Source organism: Ylistrum balloti, unplaced genomic scaffold (genome assembly GCF_031769215.1).
Source record: "Ylistrum balloti isolate Yb309-2 unplaced genomic scaffold, AGI_CSIRO_Ybal_v1 Utg371956, whole genome shotgun sequence".
In the NCBI taxonomy this organism is placed as follows: domain Eukaryota; kingdom Metazoa; phylum Mollusca; class Bivalvia; order Pectinida; family Pectinidae; genus Ylistrum; species Ylistrum balloti.
The window spans coordinates 18,928-32,873 of NW_026782958.1; the positions used below are offsets into that span (position 1 = coordinate 18,928).

At 39.9% G+C, this 13,946-nt stretch overlaps 2 protein-coding genes across 2 annotated transcripts; one reads left to right on the plus strand and one right to left on the minus strand.

The window, feature by feature from the left end:
• Positions 1 to 1,058: 1,058 nt before the first annotated feature.
• Positions 1,059 to 2,955, minus strand: LOC132563993 (uncharacterized). Its single transcript, XM_060228744.1, has 3 exons — positions 2,945 to 2,955; positions 1,526 to 2,357; positions 1,059 to 1,454 (listed from the first exon to the last, which is right to left on the minus strand). Exons 1-3 carry the CDS (start codon positions 2,953 to 2,955, stop codon positions 1,059 to 1,061), a joined length of 1,239 nt encoding a protein of 412 aa, XP_060084727.1.
• A 671-nt stretch (positions 2,956 to 3,626) lies between these two features.
• Positions 3,627 to 13,538, plus strand: LOC132563994 (carbohydrate sulfotransferase 1-like). Its single transcript, XM_060228746.1, has 3 exons — positions 3,627 to 3,645; positions 7,104 to 7,316; positions 12,291 to 13,538. The coding sequence occupies exons 1-3, from the start codon at positions 3,627 to 3,629 to the stop codon at positions 13,079 to 13,081; spliced, it is 1,023 nt and encodes a 340-aa protein (XP_060084729.1). The 3' UTR covers positions 13,082 to 13,538.
• The last annotated feature ends 408 nt before the right edge of the window (positions 13,539 to 13,946 follow it).

Consider the following 13,946-nt stretch of genomic DNA (forward strand, 5'->3'; position numbering starts at 1 on the left):
TGGATTTTTAGGCATGACAGTAAAGGACACTTTTATTTTGAAATTAAAAAAAAAATATGAAAATTAAAATAAAAAATTTCATTACTTTCAAAAAAGGTAATTGAACAGAATTACAACATTATAACAGCATAAGGGGAAAAGGACTTGCTGTCATATTTACATGTGGGACCCTACAAGTAAGTACCTGATTTTGTTTTTAGCTCCACAAGCTGAACATGACCTTACCAATTGTTGAACATCTCGACACATTGCATTCCGAAATAACACTGCTGAACCGGTGTGTTCCCTGAACGCATACATGTCTAGAACAATAGGTAGAAACATCAAAGGGAGGGTAATTATAGTCTATATCATACATGTATTATATTTACCTGAGATATTTTACCTGTGGATCTACCTGTGTTACCTGTATTAACCTGTGATAACTTGCAGAAAGAAAACTAAGATATCAATATGAAGTTCAATATTTATTAACTTTTCTTATGATATAATTACAATTGATTAAATTTAAAATACATTTAATATAAAGAAAGAACACAAAGATGCCAATATTTATGAATATATTCTATCATAATAGCACAATTACCTTTAAATAACATGTAACTTCAACTAAAATATCAAGTTCAACATGTATGAATATATTCTATCATAATATTACAATTAACTTTAAATTCAAATCAAATCTATAAGGTACAATATTTTGATCTAAAGAAAGATCAATGTACAACATATCAGCACATAACTAAAGACATATATACAGCACTAGGAAATGATAAATATATGCAGCACTACTACAAAAACTTATAAATATACAGCACCAGGAAATGACAAATATATGCAACATGACTATGAATACTAATAAATACACTGCACTTATATGTCACACTATTAGAAACTGATTGATGTTACAGCACTAACGGCATATACGAGACACTAAAGACTGATAAGTGATAACACTAATTCAATGATGAATATATAGCACTGACATAAATATCTGCAACAATGACACAACGTACAAAGTCATTCGTTTTGCTCAGAGCAAGTCTAGGCAAGACATTTCAACCCAAGTGAAGAAGCTCAGATGCTGCATCAGCGTACGCAATGATGTCTATGGTGTTGCTCTCCAGTCTCTGTTTCAGCAGGGCAAGGCGGGTGTCAATGTTTCTGTACCTCTTGGGTCGGGGTCGTCTGGTTCCACCGGCGCGTCGTTGGAGTCTTGCAATTTCGTTGGTAGCCTGAATGTCTTTGAATGTCTGGATGATCTCGAAGATGTTTGGATGGGCGTGTTGCACAATCTTCTTCAGCTTCCCGTGCCAGGCTTCTAGGTGGTTGGTGGTACGTGGTCCATCGTTGTCGTAGTGGTTCCAAACTGGTCGGTCTCCATCCACCCATTGGTCAACAACATAGTCCGTGAATGGTGTCACGTCAGCTGGTAGGTCGGCGTACTCAATGTCCTGTAGTGCGTGAAACCAGACATCCTCAACTTGCTGCTCAGGTACCAGAGGTGAACTGCTGCACGGCGAACCAGTCTCCTGATGTCTTCGTTGTCCCGGTATGGAAGCTGTAGTCCAGTCATCAGTGCCTTTCTCCAGACGCATTGGGTGTAGTGGAAGAAGCAGCCCTTGATATCGGTCCCTGGGAAGACGGTGCGGATTGCGTTGTGGACAGCTGTCTCAAAGTCAACGAATACTGTGTCGGGCGACATGGGTAGGTGGTTGTCTGCCATGAATGTCTTGAGTAGTGTGAAGAATCTTGTGTAGATGTGCTGACTTTTCCCGGGTAGAAGAGAGTAGACAACTGGGTACATGGATCCATCTATCTCAATGTGTATCGTGTAGATCTGATGAAAGATGTTGGGACACGTGTAGAAAGTACCATCACAGTAGATGCGGCCGGCGGTGGCGAGCTCAGCCAAGTCCTCTGATGTGGCGAAGACAAGGATTCTGTTCTGGTCACCATCGTCAATGTGTAGGAAGCGCTCTCCAGTGTTGGTTTCCGTCCATCTTCCCTCGAGATCAATGTCCTGGGTAGTGGTTGGTAGCTTTGGTGTAAGCTTGCGTCTGGCTCTGTACAGCTGTGACTTCTTGGAGTTGAAGGTGGGTATCTTCTCTACAACGGTTCTTGTCTCTTCATCCCATTCGTTGTCACGCAGTTTGCAGAGTTCCTCACTGTAGATGGTAGGGATTGGTCTGATTTCTTTGTGGCAGCGGTCAGTGATGCAGTTCATGATCTCCTTGGCTACGATGCTTGCATGGTCTCCCGGGTGATTGTGTGGTTGCCGTCCAACTCCTACTATGATGTTGTTGCGGGTGTTGATTGTAGCAAGGCAGTTGGTAATGGTGCATCTCCAGTAAGTTCTGAAAGAGAAAAAGAAGATATTAATGTCTGGTTCACATAAATGTATAGTTTGCAACACTTGAGATTTATATGTAGAAAAAAAAATCTATCAGTGTTTCAAAGCAACACTTACTGTGACTTCAAGAGTATGATGTATAAAAAATATGATTTATTATTTTCATTTATTTATTTATTCATCAATTTACTTTTTATCTCTAATTATTTCTTCCTTATTGCATACATAAGAGCAAAAAAGTCCATTGATACAATTTATGAGTTTTTGTTTCAAGGAAAGAATTAACAAAATATTTCTTTTTACAAAACAACTTTTACATCAGTATTTACCTTTCTCCTCGAGATGATCTAATTCTGTACAAGTAACCATTATATGATAAGTTGTTGATAAGAGACGGATGAAAAAGGCCTGTCGCCGAGTTGTGAAAGTCAACTGCCCTGGGGCGTATATAGCAATTAGTACCTATGTGTTATATATGTCTCTGCAAACACGTTGAGTATGAGGAGATTTATGACACCCGGCTTGGGCTGAACGCGTACTATTGCTCGGAAAATGATATTGTTTTAACTGTCTGAAAAGTTTAAATCCTACCTTGTCCCCATATCTGTACCTACCGCGGTATCCGAAGGTATTTAATTATAGATTGTTGACACCGACTTCGACATGGGGAAACGGGGAACATCGTTTACAGCGAAAGAAAAACTGGACGCCATTGACTACGCCGAGAGGCTTGAGTTTCGTGCCGCCGGTCGCCACTTCGACAATCCATAGTGAAATATCAAGGCACGGAAGAAAAAAGACCGTCTCAAGTCCCAACCACTGACCAGAAGGGCTGACATAGGTGCGACAGCGAAACACCCAGAGATGGAGAGAGAGCTGTTCAACTTCGTGTGCGATCGCCGAGATGCCGGCATCGCTGCCAGAACAACAGAGGTCATGGGGTCACCAACTTTAAGCATCGATGGGATGGGCTGTCCGATTTATGAACAGAACGACAAACGCCAAAAAACTTCCGGACTCATTGAATTCCAGAGATATATCATCAAAATGAGGCAGAAATCCAGACACTACCATAGCCCTGACCAATAGTAAGACCGTCACTATTCGAACGACGGGAAGCGGAAAAAAATAGATTCACCGTAATGCTAGCGTGTATGACCGATGATTAAAATATTCGAAATTTATTTTATTTGTTGTTTTTGTTTTTATCTCCAAACTATCATATATGACCGACGATTTTTGCATATAACTATGTGAAGGGAGGTAATCCAATATGGCGGACGCAGAACTCGGTATGAAATTATTTAGATTTCGGTGCAGTTCTGTTCTCTGTACATAATTACTACAGGCGATGACGAAATGATGTGTATCCTTAATAGGATGTCCACATAGACAGGGACGATAATCAATTAGATGAGATTGGAAAAGATCGTTATTTAAGTTATTTTTTTACTCTTGCATGCAAAATATTTAAACAAATGAAAAACAAAGCAAACAGACAACAAAGTAATTATCCGTGACGTAATCACGTGCGTACACCACTTTTTCTGAAAATCTTATCGAATAGCACTTATGTCTATTATTGTATGATGTCGACGTCTCGTCCTACGTCCTTAGTTTTCCTAAAAGTTTCTGAAGCATTCTGAACCCAGATAAAACGAAATCAAGAATGAATGTCTTTGATATAATCATGTCTGCATCGTACACCCACCCTTAAAATGAGTGTACATGTAAGTGCCAACGTCAACATAGTATATACATTGTACACTTCTTCAATAACGCTTGTACGTGTAAGTATCAACATAGTATATACATTGTACACTTCTTCAATAACACTTGTACATGTAAGTATCAACATAGTATATACATTGTACACTTCTTCAATAACGCTTGTACATGTAAGTATCAACATAGTATATACATTGTACACTTCTTCAATAACACTTGTACATGTAAGTATCAATGTCAACATCGTATATACATTGTACACTTCTTCAATAACACTTGTACATGTAAGTATCAATGTCAACATAGTATATGCATTGTACACTTCTTCAATCACGCTTGTACATGTAAGTATCAACGTCAACATAGTATATACATTGTACACGTCTTCAATAACGCTTGTACATGTAAGTATCAATGTCAACATCGTATATACATTGTACACGTCTTCAATAACGCTTGTACATGTAAGTATCAACGTCAACATAGTATATACATTGTACACTTCTTCAACAATGCTCACGTGATTCGTCATTATTGTTTTATTTACTGTAATTGAATGTAAGTGAATCGGCCAGTATAGATTCACACCAATATATATATATGTCAGTCGTAAATTGTACATATGTCTTTGAAATTTCATTTCATATATATATATATATACGAACGGAATGTATAGGGTGATAAGCCTATAAATAAATAAATAAATAAATAAATAAATAAATAAATAAATATCAGAGATATTAAAACAAACTACCATGATTATTGATGTTCACATGCTATGAACTATGTTTTGGTTATACATGTAGTATTGCCGCGATGTGGAAATGGCGTTTATATTTTATTATTCATTTCGTTAATCACGTGTGAAATCCTTTATTTCGGAGATATCAATTGTATTTTGATCAGGAAACTATTTAACTATCTAATACATATAAACATCAGTCTGTCTTAATGACTCATCGATACACGTACATTGGTGCCGTGTTTGTTTACTTGTTCAGCGATTGGACTAAAAAAGTTTCCGTGAAAAAAGATTACTTGTCATTTTCACCTTAAAATGATACAATGGCACTTTTATCGAGTGAGGATATCCATGTCCAAAAGAATTTATAAACATACATAAAACGCCGATTTCCCTGTATCAATACAAAGCGAAATTTGCAACATCAGCGGTGCGGACAAATGGAATATTTCATGTTCGTGTTTTCTTCCCTTTCTTTTTTGATGTTTATGTGTTTTTTTGTTTATTATTTTTCGTGGACAATGATATCACAAAGCAAGTTATAAGACCACGATGCTGACCAGACAACCTCTTACGCTAGGGTTTGGGATATCCTTGTCCACGGAACAAACACAAATGCAATTTGTTATGATACTTTCTCATCGCGTCATCGCCATTGTCCCGTGAAATTTGCATCGAAACTGGTGACGTTACAGTATCAACTGTAAATACCCCACATACAATGATGACGCTACCTGTCAGTGGCGTCATACCGCGTACCAGATGTCCATACCTCATGTGACAGTTGTTACATTGAGTCTTAAAGCTTATCAGTTCAGAATGACGTACGACATAAACAGGTATAAACATCAATTATGTACTAACCTTCTCATCAAACTCACCATCAATTAGCATAGTGTAGAGGGAATTCAACACAATACACACGTACAATGTGATAGTTTCTACTTTTGTCCATCAATTAGCATAGTGTAGAGGGAATTCAACACAATACACACGTACAATGTGATAGTTTCTACTTTTGTCCATCAATTAGCATAGTGTAGAGGGAATTCAACACAATACACACGTACAATGTGATAGTTTCTACTTTTGTCCATCATTACGAGACGTTTTAATAATGTCTTTTTGCTGTTGACAGATTTTATAAGTTGTATAAATCTAAACATACCGGGTCTTAATAATATATATCTTAGTGAAACGTTTCCTTAAATACACATATCTTTCACATTTTAACTATAAAACGAAATTTATCTTCTATATCACCAATGTTACATAAAGTGCAAATTCTGTCATTCCTTTCTATATCAGTATAACTCCTAATTTCAACATTCAATTTGTAAAATGACATTCTGAGTTTTTTTTTTTTTTGCCATCAAATTAGAATTTCCACTAGATTTTGTAAGATAATATTGAACACAAAAGTCCTCGCCGATATATTTGTTAGGGAAAATTTAGAAGATGAACTGATATAAAAAATGTAGTGTTGATAATGTTTATAGTGTAACCAGGTGTAAAAGTATATTCATATTGCCTTATGTACCCCCAAAACCTATCTGAAACGTTCATTTCTCACACCATACAGCAAGTCGCTTCCATTTTCTGACATATCTTAGTAACATGCTTATAAAACAGTTGTCAGAATGCTTTAATTTCATCCAATACTTAAAAATACGAAATTCGACCCGTAGCAACCACAGGTTTGTCTATAGCAACCAAGGGATCGTCTGTGGCAACCACAGCATCGCCCTGTGAAAACCATGTTATCGTCTTTGGCAACCACACTATCGTCCTGTGAAAATCACGTGATCGTCTGTGGTAACCAGAGCATCGTTCTGTGAAAAGCACGGGATCGTCATGTGGCTTACGATATCGTCCTGTTAAAAATCACGGGATAGATCACGAAAGGAAATATGATTATTTTGAGAAACGGGCGATGTTTTCAAGATAATCATCCTCTCCCGAGGGCGGAGATGCCCTATCTCACCAACAACGATATAACTGATCTTGTTATATTTACAGAATCTTATTTGAGAAAAACAAAGTTAAAATTAACAAATCAGTGATTTAAACGGAACTCCTGAAAAAGTTCAAGGAGAGTAAGGTCAAGTGTTCCAGAAGATTAAGCGTCTTCTGCTTCATCGACTGCGCCATCCGCCCACTCATATGAAGTATTACTTTCACGTATAAACACATAGAAACATAGAAGCAAAATAATTTTAATCAAAAAGTTCTTTTGTCTATTTTCATCATTTGTTCTATTTTTGTTTTTATTCGTAACAGAAGAGAAGGCTTCCTTACGGGACAAGCTAGATTTCATTAGCACGTACAGTAGCTCGGGTTCATCCAGAGCTGTCCAGGATACTGTCCGGGAAAACAATCGCCAGGAAAAAGACAGGCTTACTTTTGTGAAACAGTCTCCGAAAAACGAGAAGAAAACTGATGACAGCGAAAAATTACTGCTGCCTGAACCACTGAAATCACCCTACACAGAAGGTACACTTACTGATGTACATGTACAAATGCTTTATCCTCACAATGTCAATGAAAGACACATCACAAATTCAGGCTGAATATCAACTAGGTTTTTACGAATAGTATTTTGATTTTATTTATTAGTATTATTTTTAAGGGGTCTAAAAATCACCACTGGGAGGTCGACAAGCGTGGTAATTGGTAGATAAATGGTTATAGTGCTCATGTTTGTGTTCTTAGCGCTGCTGGCTTGCCTAATTAGATGGCTTACGCATGAGTCCGAGTCGATAATACAATGTGATACAAAATGACCATCCAATTACCATGTAAATTTGAAATCAGGACTGGTCACTTCAGTTTTTCTTTTGATTTGAGACAGATACTATCGCCGGAACTTTTCCTATTTCAATAATTTATGTCGTTTGTATATTGAAAGTCGACTGTAATCTTCAACAATATTTGTCAAACCTTGTAATAATCTCTATATTTTGATTTTGAGTAAAGCGCAACGATCCTGATTTAGTCCTCCTAGATATATATATATATATATATACTGTGTGTGTGTGTGTGTGTGTGTGTGTGTGTGATACTACCTAGAACTGTCCTCCTAAGTAAGTCCCTGTGTGTCTGAGTAGATGTGGTGAGTATGTGTGTCTGATACTACCTAACTATAAGAAAACTAAGTCCCTGTGTGTCTGATACTACCTACTCCTATAATCCTCCTAACTACATGTCCTCCAGTAAGTCCCTGTGTGTCTGATACTACCTAGACCGTCCTCCTAAGTAAGTCCCTGTGTGTCTGATACTACCTAGACAGTCCTCCTAAGTAAGTCCCTGTGTGTCTGATACTACCTAGACCGTCCTCCTAAGTAAGTCCCTGTGTGTCTGATACTACCTAGATCGTCCTCCTAAGTAAGTCCCTGTGTGTCTGATACTACCTAGACCGTCCTCCTAAGTAAGTCCCTGTGTGTCTGATACTACCTAGATCGTCCTCCTAGATCGTCCTCCTAAGTAAGTCCCTGTGTGTCTGATACTACCTAGATCGTCCTCCTAAGTAAGTCCCTGTGTGTCTGATACTACCTAGACCGTCCTCCTAAGTAAGTCCCTGTGTGTCTGATACTAGTCCCTGTGTAGACCGTCCTCCTAAGTAAGTCCCTGTGTGTCTGATACTACCTAGACCGTCCTCCTAAGTAAGTCCCTGTGTGTCTGATACTACCTAGACCGTCCTCCTAAGTAAGTCCCTGTGTGTCTGATACTACCTAGACCGTCCTCCTAAAGTAAGTCCCTGTGTGTCTGATACTACCTAGACCGTCCTCCTAAGTAAGTCCCTGTGTGTCTGATACTACCTAGATCGTCCTCCTAAGTAAGTCCCTGTGTGTCTGATACTACCTAGATCGTCCTCCTAAGTAAGTCCCTGTGTGTCTGATACTACTATCGTCCTCCTAAGTAAGTCCCTGTGTGTCTGATACTACCTAGACCGTCCTCCTAAGTAAGTCCCTGTGTGTCTGATACTACCTAGATCCCTGTGTGTCCTCCTAAGTAAGTCCCTGTGTGTCTGATACTACCGTCCTCCTAAGTAAGTCCCTGTGTGTCCTCCTAGACTAAGTAAGTCCCTGTCCTCCTAAGTAAGTCCCTGTGTGTCTGATACTACCTAGACCGTCCTCCTAAGTAAGTCCCTGTGTGTCTGATACTACCTAGACCGTCCTCCTAAGTAAGTCCCTGTGTGTCTGATACTACCTAGACCGTCCTCCTAAGTAAGTCCCTGTGTGTCTGATACTACCTAGACCGTCCTCCTAAGTAAGTCCCTGTGTGTCTGATACTACCTAGACCGTCCTCCTAAGTAAGTCCCTGTGTGTCTGATACTACCTAGACCGTCCTCCTAAGTAAGTCCCTGTGTGTCTGATACTACCTAGACCGTCCTCCTAAGTAAGTCCCTGTGTGTCTGATACTACTTAGACCGTCCTCCTAAGTAAGTCCCTGTGTGTCTGATACTACCTAGACCGTCCTCCTAAGTAAGTCCCTGTGTGTCTGATACTACCTAGACCGTCCTCCTAAGTAAGTCCCTGTGTGTCTGATACTACCTAGACCGTCCTCCTAAGTAAGTCCCTGTGTGTCTGATACTACCTAGACCGTCCTCCTAAGTAAGTCCCTGTGTGTCTGATACTACCTAGACCGTCCTCCTAAGTAAGTCCCTGTGTGTCTGATACTACCTAGATCGTCCTCCTAAGTAAGTAAGTCCCTGTGTGTCTGATACTACCTAGATCGTCCTCCTAAGTAAGTCCCTGTGTGTCTGATACTACCTAGATCGTCCTCCTAAGTAAGTCCCTGTGTGTGTCTGTAAGTCCCTGTGTGTCTGATACTACCTAGACCGTCCTCCTAAGTAAGTCCCTGTGTGTCTGATACTACCTAGACCGTCCTCCTAAGTAAGTCCCTGTGTGTCTGATACTACCTAGATCGTCCTCCTAAGTAAGTCCCTGTGTGTCTGATACTACCTAGATCGTCCTCCTAAGTAAGTCCCTGTGTGTCTGATACTACCTAGACCGTCCTCCTAAGTAAGTAAGTCCCTGTGTAAGTAAGTCCCTGTGTGTCTGATACTGTGTACCTAGACCGTCCTCCTAAGTAAGTCCCTGTGTGTCTGATACTACCTAGACCGTCCTCCTAAGTAAGTCCCTGTGTGTCTGATACTACCTAGACCGTCCTCCTAAGTAAGTCCCTGTGTGTCTGATACTACCTAGACCGTCCTCCTAAGTAAGTCCCTGTGTGTCTGATACTACCTAGACCGTCCTCCTAAGTAAGTCCCTGTGTGTCTGATACTACCTAGACCGTCCTCCTAAGTAAGTCCCTGTGTGTCTGATACTACCTAGACCGTCCTCCTAAGTAAGTCCCTGTGTGTCTGATACTAGTCCCTGTGTGTCTAGATACTACCGTCCTCCTAAGTAAGTCCCTGTGTGTCTGATACTACCTAGACCGTCCTCCTAAGTAAGTCCCTGTGTGTCTGATACTACCTAGATCGTCCTCCTAAGTAAGTCCCTGTGTGTCTGATACTACCTAGATCGTCCTCCTAAGTAAGTCCCTGTGTGTCTGATACTACCTAGACCGTCCTCCTAAGTAAGTCCCTGTGTGTCTGATACTACCTAGATCGTCCTCCTAAGTAAGTCCCTGTGTGTCTGATACTACCTAGACCGTCCTCCTAAGTAAGTCCCTGTGTGTCTGATATTACCTAGACCGTCTTCTAAGTAAGTCCCTGTGTGTCTGATACTACCTAGACCGTCCTCCTAAGTAAGTCCCTGTGTGTCTGATACTACCTAGACCGTCCTCCTAAGTAAGTCCCTGTGTGTCTGATACTACCTAGACCGTCCTCCTAAGTAAGTCCCTGTGTGTCTGATACTACCTAGACCGTCCTCCTAAGTAAGTCCCTGTGTGTCTGATACTACCTAGAACGTCCTCCTAAGTAAGTCCCTGTGTGTCTGATACTACCTAGACCGTCCTCCTAAGTAAGTCCCTGTGTGTCTGATACTACCTAGACCGTCCTCCTAAGTAAGTCCCTGTGTGTCTGATACTACCTAGACCGTCCTCCTAAGTAAGTCCCTGTGTGTCTGATACTACCTAGACCGTCCTCCTAAGTAAGTCCCTGTGTGTCTGATACTACCTAGACCGTCCTCCTAAGTAAGTCCCTGTGTGTCTGATACTACCTAGACCGTCCTCCTAAGTAAGTCCCTGTGTGTCTGATACTACCTAGACCGTCCTCCTAAGTAAGTCCCTGTGTGTCTGATACTACCTAGACCGTCCTCCTAAGTAAGTCCCTGTGTGTCTGATACTACCTAGACCGTCCTCCTAAGTAAGTCCCTGTGTCCTCCTAAGTAAGTCCCTGTGTGTCTGTGTGTCTGATACTACCTAGACCGTCCTCCTAAGTAAGTCCCTGTGTGTCTGATACTACCTAGACCGTCCTCCTAAGTAAGTCCCTGTGTGTCTGATACTACCTAGATCGTCCTCATAAGTAAGTCCCTGTGTGTCTGATACAAGTCCCTGTGTGTCTGATACTACCTAGATCGTCCTCCTAAGTAAGTCCCTGTGTGTCTGATACTACCTAGATCGTCCTCCTAAGTAAGTCCCTGTGTGTCTGATACTACCTAGATCGTCCTCCTAAGTAAGTCCCTGTGTGTCTGATACTACCTAGATCGTCCTCCTAAGTAAGTCCCTGTGTGTCTGATACTACCTAGATCGTCCTCCTAAGTAAGTCCCTGTGTGTCTGATACTACCTAGACCGTCCTCCTAAGTAAGTCCCTGTGTGTCTGATACTACCTAGACCGTCCTCCTAAGTAAGTCCCTGTGTGTCTGATACTACCTAGACCGTCCTCCTAAGTAAGTCCCTGTGTGTCTGATACTTAGTAAGTCCCTGTGTGTCTGATACTATCTAGATCGTCCTCCTAAGTAAGTCCCTGTGTGTCTGATACTACCTAGACCGTCCTCTAAGTAAGTCCCTGTGTGTCCTACCTAAGTAAGTCCCTGTGTGTCTGATACTACCTAGATCGTCCTCCTAAGTAAGTCCCTGTGTGTCTGATACTACCTAGACCGTCCTCCTAAGTAAGTCCCTGTGTGTCTGATACTACCTAGATCGTCCTCCTAAGTAAGTCCCTGTGTGTTATATGTTATATTATTTCTGAATTTTCTTTTTCTTTTTGTCCTCCTTTTGTGTGTTATTTATTTCCTAATAAGTTCTTTTTGTTGTTTTGATTTTACCTGATATTTTTTCTCATTTTTGGAGGGATTGGGGTGATGAGTATAAATATCTTATCAGCTGATTTACCTCCTCTCCATTTTTTTAACAAAATACATATAAACAGATATATTCCGCCATTGTCACAAAGGAGACATAGAATCTGAGAATCAACCCAATAAAACACATTGTATGATGATTAAATATGTATTTCTCTCTCACCACAGATCGTCAACAGTTGTGTGTTTAATCTCATTTTTTCCCCGTTTCTTTCAGAGTATTTCACGATTTCCTTGATGTCGCCGTTCCAACTGTTAGGGACATGGTCACGTGTCAGTTTGAAAAACTTCCGGTTCCTTTTTTCGAGGATGGATTTTTCCTCTACGGCAAAGGAACCAGTGTATTTACTAATTGTAATAACGGAGGTATAATGATCACTAATGTAGAAAGGGCGCGCAAATGTGCAAAGGAAATGTCAAAAGAATGCTCCAAATCGTCCGCTTTTGTCACAAAAATAATCCGTATGCCTTTGTACTCCTTTGAAAAGTTAATGGAACAGATACCGAGACTAAAGATTATACACTTACTGCGGGACCCGAGACCCACAATGCTTTCTCAGCTGAAAGCTGGTAATGTAAAACGATTATATTTAAAAACAAACGTCACATCATACTGCAATCGTGTCTATGACGATGTCGTCAAGGCTGAGGACTTTAACCGGAAGTTTCCTGGTCGACTAATGCGGGTGTATTACGAGGACATTGTAAAAAGACCTCTAGAATTAACGAGAAAAATGTATGATTTTTCAGGAATGCCGTTCACAGATAAAGTTTCATATTCAATATTAAAGTTGACAGGAGAAAATAGAAATCATAAAACATCTAACGATAGAGCTTCAGCATGGCGTTCTGATGTTAACATGGACTTTATTAAAGCTGTAGACACATCATGTAACCAGCTTTACACCAAAGTCGGCTTCCAGAAAATGGCCACGGAAGACGACATACGGGACATATCAAAACATTTAAGGGGCGCGGAATCTCCCTATGATGACTTCCGGTTTGCATAAGTATGGCGCATTTGACCTAATTTTACTTGATCTGTTGACCTGTTGTAGCTGGCGTAGTGGCTAAGGTTCTTACCATTAGCGAAGGCTGTTCGAGATGAATCCCTTTTGATTTTTTTCCTGAACAGTTAAAAATATATATTTATATATATTGTACAAAATCAACATAAAGAGATTTGTATTTTTTTTATTTATCTCGTTTTCCTTCGGAACTTTTTTATTTACATGTAACATGTAATGTCAATAGAACATTTGTATACTTATTGTGGTTAAAACAAGAGCTTCTACCAATAGGAAACAACAGCACTCGTTCTAACAATCATGACGTCAGACATACTCATTTTTTACACTATTTAGATTAAAGGTATACCTAATGCATATAGATTATATCATTTTGTTTATTTTCTACGTGTTAACAATTGTATAAAGGAATTGATATAAGCTGTGCGATCTTCCACAACGTGTATACAATGATAAAATGTATGTATAATTTTGTTTTTTTATCTAATAAATTATTTATAAAATAAAAGTGATATCAGCTTTTTGTATTAGAGTATGACGTCACCATATAAAAACAACGTCATATCCGTTGGGGTGCAAGGTGGGTTCGGTCATAGATGCAACAACAAAACAAATAAAAGTGACCTCTCAAGGTCATCAATTCCATCTGGTGTGCTACTTGTAACACCGGTCAACAGATGAAAGACTCTTGGTGTGTTTTTAGTAATTTATTGGTCCGAGGAGAAAGACCTATAATATAAATAAAAGACTTCTTACGATCACTTCCATACAGTTCATACTCGTTCTTGCACACAATATCTCGCACCACTGATCAGATATAATCGAGGTAAGAATTCTGCTGTGTACT

Bases quoted from the DNA above. Each gene is read 5' to 3' on its own strand.
- LOC132563993 (XM_060228744.1), bottom strand. The intron at 1,455-1,525 runs GTTCGCCGTGCA...CACGCACTACAG, and splicing joins ACGAAGACATCAGGAGACTG to GACATTGAGTACGCCGACCT.
- LOC132563994 (XM_060228746.1), top strand. The intron at 7,317-12,290 runs GTACACTTACTG...TTTCTTTCAGAG, and splicing joins GAAATCACCCTACACAGAAG to TATTTCACGATTTCCTTGAT.